At 37.5% G+C, this 15870-nt stretch overlaps 1 protein-coding gene across 1 annotated transcript in view; it reads right to left on the bottom strand.

Moving 5' to 3' along the window:
• Ssl1 (general transcription factor IIH subunit 2 Ssl1) overlaps window positions 1-14547 on the bottom strand; it is a 32786-nt gene extending 18239 nt beyond the window's left edge. The window contains exons 1-3 of the mRNA XM_083121717.1: window positions 14369-14547; window positions 11590-11678; window positions 8639-8840 (exon numbers count right to left, since the gene is read on the bottom strand). Of these exons, the coding sequence (XP_082977843.1) occupies window positions 8639-8840; window positions 11590-11648 (261 nt within the window). The 5' untranslated portion in view covers window positions 11649-11678; window positions 14369-14547. The remainder of the gene's footprint in view (window positions 1-8638; window positions 8841-11589; window positions 11679-14368) is intronic.
• Window positions 14548-15870: the final 1323 nt, after the last annotated feature.

Below are 15870 nucleotides of genomic sequence, written 5' to 3'. Positions count from 1 at the left end.
CCCACAAATGTTCTATAATGTCCAAGTCAGGAGACTGTGAGGGCCATTCAAGATGTCCTACTTCATCGCCATGTTCTTCGAAACATGTTTGGACTGACCCAGCAGTGTTGATAGGAGCATTGTCGTCTTGAAAAAGCGGCCGATCCCCAGGAAATAAAGTCTGGACAAAAGGATGGAGATGATTCCCCCAGAATACTCCGATAGTGATTGCATTGATCTTCCCATGCAGAAAAACAAGTGGTCCCACACCTTGCCAAGATATCGCACCCCATACCATAATGGACCCACCTCCATGCTTCACAGTCGGCAAGAGGCAGTTAGGGGCGTTCTCCACACATAAATGCGCCCGGTGGTCTGAAATAACGTAAATGAGTCATTCCACATGAAATCAACACAGCCCACAACTTGAGAATCTCCGATTTTCATGAAATTTGGGGAGTTGAAACTATGAAGGGAACTTAGTAACTATGAAAATTTTTAGTTTCGTGCATCTTGTAATTGTTAAATTATTCAAGGTCAAAGTTAGCATAAATTGCCCTGTTTGACCCTAACTCCGCCCCTATTTTGCCTAGAAAGCTCAAATAAGCTTATCGTACAGGGAATACAATAGAACCAGCTTTCCAGTGATATATAACAAGCCTACCTTTGGATAAAATTATAATTTTGACACATGACCTTGACCTTGAATATCTCAAAACATGTCATCACCAAAAATCGTGAAAAATATATATTTGGTCCCTCATGCCATACTATAAAACATATCAAAAGATCATTCTGGGACTGCAATGGGATCAGAAGATACAAAATAATATGTGTAGCTATGTGACTGATAAAAGCCTCATTACATGAACTATGATGAGTCAAATGTCCCTTAACACCCCCTACAAAGTGTAATGGAGTTATCCTGGGTATAATTGATCATGAAATAAATAGGTTAGGCACAGGGAGATCCCTAGCCGTGTGTGTCAAGTGCAGCTCTGGCATATTGTTGACCGCCATATTGAATTCAACACAAAAATTTCAAAGGAAAGGGGATGTTGTGATATATCCTTAATATCTTTCTTTCAAATATCATTAGTTTTCAAATTATATCTTCTTTCAGCACCCAGGTTTCGCAGCCATATGTAACCACAGGTCTTATTATGGATTTATACAGCTTTAATTTTATTTTTCTGGAAACTAGTTTGGATTGGAATATCCTCTTATTCGCATAAAATGCTCTATTTCCAGCTGCAATCCTTTCTTTAATTTCTTCTTCGATTTCATTGTTTCCATTTACTATTGACCCGAGATATTTAAATGACTGTACCTGCTCTATGTGCATTGTATCTATATCCTCTTTTTGTTGTTGGATTTTTCTTCTTGTACACCTCATATACTTTGTCTTTTTTTCGTTCACTATTAATCCATATTTCCTTGCCTGTTGCTTTAGTTTCACTAGTAAGTCCACCATTGATTGCTTAGTTCTTGTAGTAATTGCTATGTCGTCTGCATATGCACAGATCTGTCTTAATCTTGTTGAAATGTTTCCTCTGATTTCCAACTTCTGAATTATTTCATCATTCATTCATTCAGTACAGCAGTACTGCTGTACTGCCGATGTGAAATGTGGCATACTTTTTCACAGGTGTTCGTATTATTTTGTCCCCCATCTGTATGTTTAAAAGTTACATTCTACACAAAAGAATTTACCAAAAGTATGTTAAATGTCAACTTTTATCAATTGTTAGTTACTTGTAAGCTCCGGGTTCCCACTCACTTTGACAAAACATATTCACCGACTTTTTCAGGTTCTCCAGGTAATCTTCAAATAAACTGCCAGACCATTCCTTGGTGGTTTAACGTGCCAATAACCAAGTTTTAGGTGTGAATGCTTGTTGAAATGTCGTCTTAAGTCCACTGTATGTGCAGATAGGCTAATTGGGAGTAGACCTACAGTTTAAAATGGGATCCGAACCACTGTGCAATGTGCCTCCACTGGGTATCAAACCCATGACCCTTTAATTACAAGGCGACATTGTTAAAGTTTTAGGTGTTGACCTGCACTTGTTATTCAAGAGAATCAAGATTATCCAACTTTATTCAACCAATGTTGGCTATTACATAATAATGCAGTAAATGTTACTATTTAAGTGGTTTGTAGCGATGTCGCGTTCTGGTTTCCCAGAACTGTTTCAAGCTTACACTTACACGACACTCATCCACGTGTGTTTGTGATTGTTCCTTCATCCACTTCATCCTATCACCATTCATCCTCATCTTCACAATTAGCCAAAAGTGGCAGAAATGTGAAGTAAAATAAATCAAATCATTCATGCATTCACTTCCAAGACACACACACAACCATACAGCCACTAGCGTATGCAAGATTTCATCAAAAAGGGGGGGGGGGGAGGGTAATTTCTAAAACTTTCTCCACATTCATATTGCCATTGTTTTATTATACTTTAATTGATTAATAATACTCATAATTAATTAATAATACACTACTTATAATTAATTTAATTACTACTAATAAGGCCACACTAATCTACATTAATATATTAATGTAAGTAACAGAACAAAATTACTTTCTAGTCATTTGATTTTTAACAAATTCTAAGAGCATTTTTTTGTTTCATTGTTATGAAATACTTATCTAGTCAGTGAGGTGAGACATTTTAAGTGTGAAGAAAATCCATAAAAACAAGAAAATAGACCTTTAACATTACAAAAAGCATAATTTTGCATAGAAACCCAATTTTATTACCAAAATGTAAATTTTGGTAGAAAAAGTCATGCTCTTTTTTGTCCCAGCACCAGCACTTCACACAACCTCGATATGAGCCCCCCTTCCCTGTGGCACGGCAGATGTTGAACTGATATTCCAATTCTGTCCAGGTATTCACTAGCATTTGAGGGGTCACATTGTTAATCGCCTGATGAATTATGTTACTCATATCTTCCAAGTTCTCGATGGGCATACTGTAGACTTGGTCCTTGATGAACCCCCAAAAGAAAAAGTCTAGGGGGAAAGATCCGGCGAGCGCGGAGGCCAAGCAAGTGGTTTAGATTCTCTTCCTATCCATCTTCTGGGAAAATGCTCAACGAGAAATTCTCGTACAATTATAGCAAAATGTGCCGGGTCTCCGTGTTGTTGGAAAATGATTTCTGGAGACATTTGAGGCACAGTGTAATGCTGAAGCATGTTTAAATAATTCGTTCCTCTCACTGTTTCTTCAGCAAAGAAGAACGGGCCTATTATCTTCTCTTTCGTTAACCCACGCCGCACATTAACTTTTGGAGAGTCTCTCATAATTTCACGAAACTCATGAGGATTGTCACTTCTCCAAATAAGGCAATTTTGCTTGTTCACTTTGCCACACGTGTGGAATGCAGCTTCATCAGAAAAGCACACCTTGTCCAGAAAAGCATTGTTGTTGTCAATTTCGGTTAACATTTTGCCCGAAGACGTCTGTCTGTCTTTTAGGTTTATCATCAGGATAATTTCGTTGATCTAACTGGATCTTGTACACCCGTAGACGTAACCTTTTGTGCAAAACGTCATGGATAGTTGAGCTCTAAACTAGCACGTCTTATTGATTTTCTTGGACTTCTTGTGAATGCAGTGCGAATCACTTAAATGTTTTCCTCTGATACCTTTCGCTTCCCATACTTCCTGCGCACCGACACAACACTTCCAGTTTCTCTTAGTTTTCTATCACACTTAGCAATACTCAAATAAGAAGGAATATTGTCATGACGTTGAAGATTGAATTCACGCCAAAAAGCTCAGTGAAAGAACGCAGAACACTTTCTGCTGAACCGTCCACTCCGCCATCTTGGAATTTATGCGTTACACGTGCATGCACGTCATGTCAACTTGTAGTACTGGTGATTCTCGCAAATGGCCACAGTTGCCCGTCCCATACAAACAGTAAGTTTTATTTGAAGTTGAATGTAACTAAAGTTATACTGTTTTGTAATGTTAAAGGTCTAAGCCAGACACCCTGTATGTTAAAATAAATTTACATAATCTAGGTATGGAACTCATCCAAGGAACTGAGGTGGTCTAGTCGATAGGGCATCTGACAACCATGCTGGAGATTCTGCTTCGATTCCCAGAATTGATTGGAATTTTCTCTGGGGGCTACAGGGTTCACCCAGCCTCATATCAATGAGTACCTGTTAGCAACCCTTGGGGTTAAAGGCAGCTGGAGTGTGGTGCTGATCACGTAACCTCCAAAATGGCAGAGATCGAGTATGTGTGGGGCCCCACCCGTACATGTGCCTTTATGGCACGGTGCTATATGCAGGAGGAAATTTACATTACCTTTACCTATGGAACTGACCCAGAATGATGATGAGGCACGATGTAGAATACATGTTGCTAAATTCCAATGAGTCTATTCATGCGTTCAAAAGTAAGTTAGAAGACATTCCAACACACTTATCACTTCTAGGTGATTCACAAAGCACTTCTTCAACATTATTTTGTGATGTGGATGTAGATGCAGCATCACTTGCGAGTTCACAAGGGGATGCAAAATCAGTATAATATCACAATAACGTCAACGAAGCAAGAATTTTCACAATTCTCGAGTCACAGCAGGAATTTTTGCAAAAAAAATAATTGCAAAATTGAACTTTACGGTCGCTTAGATTGTTTTGACATATTGACAGATCCCAAACGACACTGTATAGATTTATGAGAAACGCGCCAATACCACCCTCAAAATCTACCATGCATATGCATGATAATTCACATTTGGATTTTCTTGCTGTTCATAGCAAAAAAACATATTACAATAGTTCAGCTTATTGTCGTTCGAATTCAGAAATTCAAATGTGCTACAGTAAACAATGGGAAGGCAGACGGACTGTGTATTCTTGTCGGCCTAGCCTTTGTCTGCATTAGCCGCCTACAACGAACCAAGAATTTTCTTTAGTTCATTCTCATTGTTCACAGAAAAAAAATACAGGGTGTTCGAAAAGTCTTTCCCTGATTACAAACTTTATTCATATCCACTATATGTAAGGCAGAGATGTGAAAGTGGTGCCAAAATGTTGGAAAACTAACAAAGTTTTTTAGTACTCGGTTTGAGTAACGTGGCTGTAGTGCAACAGTGTGAGTGCCCAGGAAATCGGAAATGTTCACAAATCAGGAAAAAGCTCAGTGTGTTCTCTGGTATCAGGAGACCCGGTCACCAATAACAGTGCAGAGGAACTTTCAAACAATGCATGGAAAGATGCCGCTCGATGTCGAGAGCATTAAGTCGTGGTATGACAAGTTCAAGACCATAGAATCTGTTGCTGACTTACCGAGAAGTGGCGACCATCAAACTCAGCGATTTCAAGCAACGTAAAACATCAACCAAAAAGTTATCTTCATTATATCTTATGCAAATGTTTATTGGTTCGTGCATACAAAGTACAAATTGTACAGGGTTTGTTGCCTAATGATACCAGACACTGAGCTTTTTCCTGATTTCTGAACATTTCCGGTTTCCTTTGCACTGACACTGTTACACTACAGCCACTTACTGAAACCTGGAACAAAAAAACTTGGTTAGTTTTCCAACATTTTGGCACCACTTTCACATCTCTACCTTACACATAGCGGATATGAATAAAGTTTGTAATCAGGGAAAGACTTTTTGGACACCCTGTACATGCTTGTTGAACATTGTTGCAGCTGAGTACAAAACAAGTTTTTTCTCTTTTAAATCCTAGTTGCCCTCATATTTTATTTTCAGCAATTTGTGTTTATTTTCAAGGCACTCACTCTTAAAGATGCGTTTGTTTGGAATGCTGTGCTTTTCTCTGTGCTGCATGGGAATAATAATTCAAATTATTATTATTAGTATAGTAGTGGTATTGTTGGAAATCTTTGACTGATAAATTGGCCATTTTTATTTTCTTCAACAGCATTTTTCATAATATTTCAAAAGCTCAAGGGAAGGGTTTAAATTCAGTAACATCCCCTTGCATACAGCGCTAGTCATTCTAAACCAGGATAAAGCAATGCCACAGAAAAAAAAAGACATTTTAAGAGTAATATTTACTGTATTATTTTCTAATATCTTTTGTTAATATTTACCAATAGCAACCAATACCTTTCCGGCATTTTGATCTTTCATGGGTCTGCAAAAATGCTGCACAATATTTTCACCGAGTCTTATCCTGAAAATTATGCAAAATTTGAAGTTTATTTGGTTTTGTTCAAGTGCGACAAAAAAACTGGATTTTGTGATTAATCAACATGTAATTTAATATTCTGGTACAATTCTTAATATGTAAATTGATGCATACAATTGGAGTGGAATACGTACGTAACAATGTCAATCAATATTTTCAACAACTTTTAATTATTATAATTTTCAAGCATCGGTGTTGGTATGGATATTGGTTTAAAGTGGTATTGGCTCAGCCCTAATACGAGGTTTGTACAGAACGAAACAGAATTTTCAAATTTGCCCAACAATGAAACAACCCACGTTTGTTAACTTACTAGTGCCGCGATGAGGGATCCTTTAGAAGTATTATTCCGCTGAGTTTACGAGAATACATTGTTTAGTTTTCATACTGTGAGCCGTTAAGTGAGGTTGTGTTGCATGACTGTGGCAATTTTCTGGTACACAGAAAATGAAGATACTTGAAGAGCAACGCGTGTGCATCAAATTTTGTTTCAAATTGGGCAAAACATTTACAGAAATGCTTAAAATGTTACAACAAACATATGGGGAAGAGTGTACGAGCCACACAGAGTGTTATGAGTGATATCAGCTGTTCAAATCAGGCAGAACATCCATTGAAGACGATGCAAAACCTGGATGGCCATCAATGTAATGTGCAGTGCTCGAAAAATGTTCTTCAAAGCTAGGAGCCAGCTCTGAATATCAGGTGCCAGGAAACCACCTACTAGCAATTGTGCATACTACAGTATGTTTCAAAAGTCGCGCAAACCAAACTTTAAAAATGTAGATCATGAAAATCGTAAGAGATATTCACACCGGGTTTCTGCACTAAGCTAATCCTGTAGGCTATCACTGGGTTCATAAATTTATGTTAGAATTTATCTAAATAAAAGCAATTACATTATTTTAAAAAATTGTTAATTTGCTGAAAACATCTGAGAACTGATTTTCAACAACAAATACCAACTCTTAAAACATTTGTGGGATCATCTGTTGGTGTTTGACTGGTTGTAAAACAGTTGCTTTGTGGAGGTACAGCAGAAACAGGGCATTTTTATTGGAAAACCTCTTGCACATGAGTGTAAGAATGAGTTGTAAAATACTCTTCAGCGATGCACACAATGTAACCATGGGCAGCCTAGGATTATCTCAAAAGAATCCAATTTCGGGACAAAATCTTGATTTACGATTTTTCACGTAAATGTATAGCCATTACTCAGACACATGTTGCATGCGACTGTTGGCAATATTTCGACCTGCTAGTGTTGCCATATACGGAGATATGTCTCAAAAATGGCAGTTTTCACTCAACTCATAAAATCGCCAATCATGACCAATATTGGTCGCAAATGACAGACTGACATGGCATCAGTCATCAAATGTCTAATTATGACCCTTCGATAATTTCTTACATGTTCGTTTCTGGAAAAATTTGAATGCTGCTTTCCATCAGTTATAATTTTCTGTACAAGGTGAACTGATAATTTTAAGCATTGAAAAATATCTTAATGGATGAGGCTCTATAATGCAGAAAACCCGGTGTAAATATCTCTTATGGTTTTCATGATATACATTTCCAAAGTTTGGGTTGTGCGACTTTTGAAACTCTCTGTATAAGATGCTGAGCATCACAGTATTCAAAATATTGCTAAATCATTTGAGAAAGCAGGAAATTGGGTCTTGGGGGAGAAAGGGTAAGAAATTGTTACGGACTCTATGGAATGTTCACAACGTTGATAAAAAAAAATAAATTACTAACTTATGCTGTACTGCAATTTTTAGTCACCATTGCGACCTGGCGACCGGGATTTTTCGAGCTCTGATAATGTGATGACGTGCATGTTGAGCAAGTGCATGCTGTGATGCGGGGAAATCTTTGGTTGACCGTCCGTGAAATCGCAGAAGACGTGGGAATAAGCAAATTGTCGTGTCATACGATTTTGGTGGAAAAACTCAACATGCATAGGGTTGCTGCGAAATTTGTTCAGGAAGAAGAGGTTTGCAGCGTGGGCAAATTGAACATGGATGCTCCATCATGACAACGCACCTGTGCATTCACCACTCCTTATTCAAGAGTTTCTCACCAAGCACAGCACTTCTGTTGTACACCAACCTCCATATTCACCTGATTTGGCCCTTGCGGACTTATTTTTGCTTCCCAGGTTGAAATCCACCCTGAAAGGATGCCGATTCCAGTCCACTGATGAGATAAAGAAAAATTTGCTCTGCGACCTGCAGGTTATTCCCCAAAATGAGTTTGCATTCCAACAGTGGAAGAAGCGCTGGGAGTGCTGTATTAGCAATGGACGACAGTACCTTGAAGGTGATAAAACCAAATAGGCTGTGTGCAAAGTAAATAATTTTATTTTGGAAAAGTTTGGTTTCTTTTTGGACAAACCTATGTATGTATTAATGCACAACTCTAAACAAATTTGTAATTTTGCAATACATCACTTACTTACCTTCAGTGCACAAATTTTTCTGGTTGGTTTTAAATCTTGCTCACTCATGGTCTCCGACATATCCACTATCACATATATATGCCTCATCATTCCCAATCGGGTATTGCCTTTCTTTTCACCCTGTCTTTTACGCTTTGCTCTCTGAATGATGTCAGCAACTGATGACTCGAGTAATCCCTCATCATCTTCTTTGATAGCTTCCCTGTAAACACAGTTGGTGTTCAGTTATTATTCATTCTATATAACAGTTTCTAGTTTTTCTTGTATGTACGTATTGCTTGCATTGTAGAATCATTTTCCTGTAGTTTACGGTTATTACAAGCATAGGAAAACAGTTTTTCATTGTGACGTTTCAGGAGAACACACGCTCCCTTCATCAAACATTTATTTTCATTTCAAACATTTAAAAAAAAAAAAAAAATTAAAAATGAGGGCTTGGACATAATGTGATGCTAGAATGTAAAGTTACTACTTTAGCATACATTAAGAAATATTTAAAAAATACCTACAAACATTTTTTTTACATTTCCATTTCTAGCCTTCCAATCAATCAAACCAGTTATCCTCCCACCCACCAAGAATTATGTGGACTTTTTTTTATTAATAGGCAGATTTTGATGTTTTACGTAATATAAAATTGGTCCCAGTGTGAGACAAATACAAATAACAGTGATATTTGATTCGAAGTATGGCCTGTGTAAGTAAAAACCTACCACCTCGGAGTACTTTAGACAATTTTTATTAATAAAAACTGATTGTATGCACACTCATATAGCTAAAGAACACGTGCAATAGATCACACCATCAAACTTAAGTCAACAAAAATGTCTAAAATTGCTATCAGCACCAAACATAACAGTTCAAACCAAATTACATAAAATTATAAACACCAATAAACCTAACACTCCTAATGATAATTTCACTTCCATTTTTGTTTCATAATTTTTTAGTCCTTTGTGTTTGATTAACTTTATTTATCATATATTTATCCAACTGTAGGCAATGTCCAGTCTGCTGCTGTTGTGGAATGTAGTGTTGGGTGCTATACTCATTTGTGTGAAGCCATTGTTCTATTGTGGTTGATTGTAAGGTAACAGACATATCTTACTTCACAATAACACATTTCCGTTAGCTAAAAACAACTGGATATGGTCATGAACAACATGATCTTCATAAAGCATGCAAAATACGTACATGGGTTGAAAATTTAATAGCGGCAACTATTAATTTACAAATGATACAAAAGAGATACCTCCGTGAAACTTTTACAGTTCTTTCATGTAGTCACCAGCATTGTGTACAACCCGTTGTCAGAGATGTGGAAGTCGTAGTATTACTGTAGCAGTGCCTATTCTGTTGATGGTTTGAATGGAGGTCTATTGCCTGAAGGATCTCTGGAACAGTTCGAAAGCTTCATCTTAGGGACCAAATCAAAGTGACAGGGGCTGGTAGAGCATCTGCCAGCCCCATCCAGCTAACAAATCAGACACATGGTGCTTATGCACCCGAACATTGTCTTGCAAAATGATGGGAGGATTCAGCAGAAAGTGTCCGCTCTTCTTGTGCAATGCAGGCCTCAGGTTATGTTAAAAAAATGAACAGTAACATTGCGCATTGATGGTCTGACCTGGAGGTACCGCAAAGAATCACCATAACTTTCACATTAGTGGGGTTCTGACTACACAACTTTAGACTGCCAACTAAAAGGATACTCTATTCCTCTCATCACTCTACATGCACTTCCTAGTGTTGGAAGGAAGAATCCATGAATGGAGGGGGAGGGGGGGGGGTAGCTTAGGTATCAAACTAACATGTGGTATAAGTGAGAAGCACCGGTTCCATTTCATGGCGTATATACATCAGTATTGCTTTAAATTTCCAACCCATGTATTTCACTTTCTCGAGGGGGTACACAGAGGGACAAGAGTATCAAAATATTTGTAATGCATAATGATATGTATATATCCCACGGCTAACAAAATTTTTGCAAAGCACCCCCCTCCCCCCATTCTCTCATTGTCGCCATGTTAAAACAATACATAGGAGCATCACTTAGCTAATCCCACACCTGGATTCTATATAGCTCAAGCACTGGCTATATGGGATTTTAGTCATACATGAACCACAAGTAGTGACTGAAAATATTAAATATTGAAAACAAATGAAGCTAAATTATCTGTTAATGTCGAAATGCATTATTTCAAATGAATTTTGAGTAATGGTTTGGATTGTTTTATGATTTTTCAAATTCTCCTAGCAGGAAGCTAATTATCGTAGAATTTTGACAATCATTATCACACAAAATTTGAACCTTCCTTAAAGTAATGAGCAAAAAAGGAATTTATGTTGAAAAAAAAAAAACAATTTAAAAATTACCATACGAAAGCATGCACTTACCATGGACAATGTATTTTCTGATGACAAGCGACTATAACTATCGTAGACTAGAGGGAATTAATGTAGAAGTAAACTGGAACCTTAGTAGAATGCATTTAGGGACTTTAAGAGAACCAAACCTGGCCTGCCTAACCTAACTACAAAAGCATATAGCCTAATAAACAAAATCTTAAGTAATCGCAAAAACTCCACAGTATGTGTTAACGGAAGTAAATTGAAATCGGACGATGTTAAAATTGCATTTGTAGCATGATGAAATCACAATAAACAAAAGGAACTTGGGCCAGCCTTTCTGCTAGGAGAATTTGAAAAAAATCATAAAACAATCAGAACAGTTACCTGAATTTTTTATTAGAAATATTTCTTGTCTGAATATACCTGAAGTGTTTTTCTTGCCACAGTTCAGATTCCATGCTCCTAACAATTCTCATTCCGGAATATTAGTTCCAGAATTGACCACAGTGATGACAGACTTACTTTCTGGACAAAAATAGCCTCTAAAGTGTCTAGAATTTATTATGTATTAAACCTGATAAAAATCTCTGAACTCTTACCATGTCTTCTCATATCCCGTTTCCCATTGATATTCCTTGCCCTCTTCATCATCTGCCATGGTTATTACGTTCAGTATGCACAGTCAGCTCTGAAAAATAAAGATAGGAATACATCATAAATTTTCTGTAACTCAAATTCAAGTCAGGATATGGAAACTACTAGGCGTATTTTTAATTTCTCTGTAGGAAGAATATAAATGTAATTTTGTGACTCGTATGCAATTCTTATTAATTATGTAGTATCGCCCGAACACCTCTCACTCGTTTATTTTGTTAATTTTAGCATAGATACTTACCTATTATGCATTGAGGAAGATTCTTTAAGGTGAAGTTATGCATTTTTCCATAAAATAGTGTCAACTTTTCATATTACGAGTCATTATTTGTCTTCCTTGTTTCGCTCGAGTAACAGACAATATGGTGTGCACTCGTCAAGGATCATCGCACGTCATGCTTGTGTTTTGTCGATTTGCAGTGCGCAAGCAGTGTTTCATACCTTAATGACAGAAAATTACGTACTACTACGATTTTTTTTACATGTTTCCATGATTCTTACATGATTACCTCCACAAACCATGCACGATAAGGTTAGGTTAGGGTAGGGGTAATTATGCGATATCGCCCGAACACCTCTCACTTGTTTATTTCATTAATTTTAGCATTGATACTTACCTAGGGCTTTCAACGGCCACTCAAGTACACCATAGTAGTGGTTTTAACATGTTTTATCGAGAGTTTTAAGAGTTTTTAACAAAGGTAGTTTTAATTCTGTATATGTCGAGCACTATGAAGTGTTTTTAACCCAAACCTTTTGCCTAGTATCCTCGTATGACACTTCTCCGACGTGGCTTGATGTTCTGAGCCTAAAATACGACCACCTGAAGAAGGAAGCAGTAAAGCTTCCGAAACGTAGTTTACATACGAATACATACTAACTTACGTAAGTAGACCAATTTCAATACTCTATCGTATTTTTGTTTATAGATAGTGAGTAACATGCACGTAACCAATATGCTATTACCTATTCTGCATTGCAGAAGATTCTTTAAAGTGAAGTTATGCCTTTTTCCACAAAATAGTGCAAACTTTTCATATTACGAGTTATTAACCCTACTTTAATAATAAATAATAATAATTATTTGTCTTTCTTGTTCCACTTGGGTAACAGACAATATGGCGTGCACTTGTCATGGATCATCGCACGTCGTGATTGTGTTTTGTCGATTTGGAGTGGGTATGCAGTGTTTCAACCTTCGTAACCGAAAACTACCTACTTTCGTGTTCATTATGTCATCACAAACCATTGACGGATAGCACCAAAAAACCATTCACGATAGCCCCAAAAATTATTCACGATAGCCCCATGAACCATTGACGGATAGCCCCAAAAACCATTCACGATAGCCCCACGAACCATTGACGGATACCTCCAAAAACCATTGACGGATAGCACGATGGACCATTTCTGGCAAGGTTAGGTTAGGTAAGCAGTTAAAAAAAGAAAAAAAATCATAAAAAAAGCACATTTGGAAACACTGGCAAGACCGCGTGACTTTAGACGCTCGCACCATCTTCAGGTACATAATGGAAACAACGGCATAATGTTGTCGCTTTACAGAAAATGCAAGTTCCTTACATAAAAAGTTATTATTTCTTGTTCTGCAGCATGCTATGGCAAAGTTCTCAGTTTCCGTGAAAGAAAATACGGTGCTAGTTTACTATCCTTCGGACACCTCTAATTTTTTCGTTTCGTAAATTTTTGACATTCGTACTTACGTATCTGCTTCGCGGAACATTCCTGAAGGTGTATCAACGTTGTTTTGAAGAAATTTGAACTATGTTTCCTAACCTAACAGAACTAACCTAACCACGTGCCAATGGTTTGTGGGGCTAGCGCCAATGGTTTGTGGGGCTAGCGTCAATGGTTAGTGGGGCTAGCGTCAATGGTTAGTGGGGCTAGCGTCAATGGTTCGCAATTATTTCCAATTTCTAGATCCTGATACTAACACGACATCAAATTTTAACTATGTTTCCTAACAGAACTAACCTATCCACGCGCCAATGGTTCGTGGGGAATTAACTTTCAACAAACAACATGAATTTCAGCTATGAAACATTACCACATCACACAAAACACCTTCCCGATGTTCGACAATGCTACAGGAACTTATTACGGTAAGTGGTTTCTTCTGTAAAAATTAATAAATGTGTCCGAAGGATAGTAAACTAGTACCGGAAATATTTCTCAGGAAAGAAAAAGGAATTCCGGGTGGGAAAGCTTAAACGATCAAAGAAAACACTTTCACGAACTTCCACAACGTCAGAGAAATTGATTAAAGTAAGTAGTTTCTTCTGTAAAAATGAAGAAATCCGTTCAGGCGATACTACATATTTTAATAAAAGTCACTGAAGTTCCTGGATTCGACTTCCGGCCTGGAAATGAGTAATGCCATCTGATCATCGCTCGTCGTCGCAATTGGCCAAAAGTGACGGTAAATAATAAAATACAAATTAATAAAAGAGTCCGCACGCGTAAAAAATCTAAAAACCTATGTACTAGAATCAACGGACCTGAAACAGTCTACTATAAAACTATTTTACACACACATATTATGATTGTGTTTATCGGCCTTGCACTTTTATTTTAGATGCCAACTTTGCCTACTACTTACTTTATCATAATTCTTATTAAAACAGGGTAGTTATAAAATTAATTATACGAAACATTTCATATAAAGAGTTAAATTACAAATAATTTAATTTATTTTAAATGACTTACAATTACAAAGATTTCACGAACACCATCTACTTTGGTTCTTCTTCTTGTCAGATGTCAAGTGCACAGATCAGATTGGATAATAATCTGTGGATTGGATCTCTAAGGTATATGCACAGTATATGTTATATATAGACGTATCCTCCGAAATCTCATCTTTACATTGATGTACGATGCACATCACAATTTTGTTTCGTAACTGCTGTCACAGTAATTAAAGCTACCCCTTCCGAAGGAAAATAGCATTGAAATGGATAGGAAGAAAAGCACGTGTTTATTTGTTTAGACTCAGTCCCAGCGCGTCGTCTGCTGCAACGTCACACTATTGAGCGCTAGTGTCGCTTCCAATATGGCCGCTCTACGTAGGATAGATCTTTGGGTGCGTTCCGAAAATCTTAACGAAACGAACGCATTCAACGAAAATAACTGGGCTCGTGAATCTGGTGAAACCAGTTATTTTACAGACTTATGGGACACTAGGCAAAAGCCCAGGCGTACCGTTTTGTTTAGAGAAAGTTTCCGTATGGCGTCAGCAGAAGGAATGTCCTTATGGCAAAAATAAACTCTACTGTGGACACTGTTACTTATTTTAGGTAATCACATTCTAAGAACGGTAAAGGCATACTTATCTTGTGCACGTTGCTTCATATCGGTCTCTGTTAAAATTATAATACATTTTCCGAACTAGTGCAGTTTGAATCCATCAGCTCGCGCTTTGTCTGCAACGTAGAAAAGTTCTATGGTCTGCAAGGAGCAGACGATTCTCACGGAACAAACCAGCCTCCTGGCCCGTGCGTTTGGTGAATCTCGTTCTTGCACGAAACGCAGGAAATGCGACTTTTGGGACAGCATAACGAAACTCACGAAACGCACGGAAGCACTTATGGGACAGCCAGTTGCCATACTCGTTTAAAGCGTTAAACTCGTGCGACTTTCGGAACGGACCCTTTGTTTACATTCAGTAGTAGTACGTAATAGCAGCGTGTTGTCATTGCTGGTATGGAAGAAACCTTTAAATTACGCGTTATATTTAAATATTGCGAATGCGATGTGAATTTCAGGAACTATCACCTTTGCACTTAATCGACTTGCACCTGTTCCAAATTACATACATAATACATTGTTTTCGGGAAAAAATGTTATATTCATAAAGAACAATTTAAAACTTACTTTCATGGTAAGAAAATCATCTTTCCGAAAGATTATTTCGGAAAACAGAGTGAACAGACTCGTACATTCTTCGTAATTTCCTTGCCGCATTTCAGTTATGCCAATCTTGTCAATCAGTTCGGTTTTCCCTGATTTATTTAAACATTTCATTTTGTTGTGAAAAACACATGTAAGCTTTTCAGTTGTCCTCAACCACAAAACGATTTAGAGCAAAAAACTGAACAGTATACGCTACTTTTTCGCATGTTCCCCATGCTTCGAATGGCTTCAACACGGCGAAGCGCAGCGAGGTGTCCTACGTGGAGTGGTTCCTGAAAATCTCACCAGATGGCTAG

This window comes from Lepisma saccharinum, chromosome 4 (assembly GCF_977018435.1).
Source record: "Lepisma saccharinum chromosome 4, izLepSacc3.1, whole genome shotgun sequence".
Classification (NCBI taxonomy): Eukaryota; Metazoa; Arthropoda; class Insecta; order Zygentoma; family Lepismatidae; genus Lepisma; species Lepisma saccharinum.
Note: the sequence above shows the minus strand (reverse complement) of the source record. Positions and strands in the feature narration are given on the sequence as shown.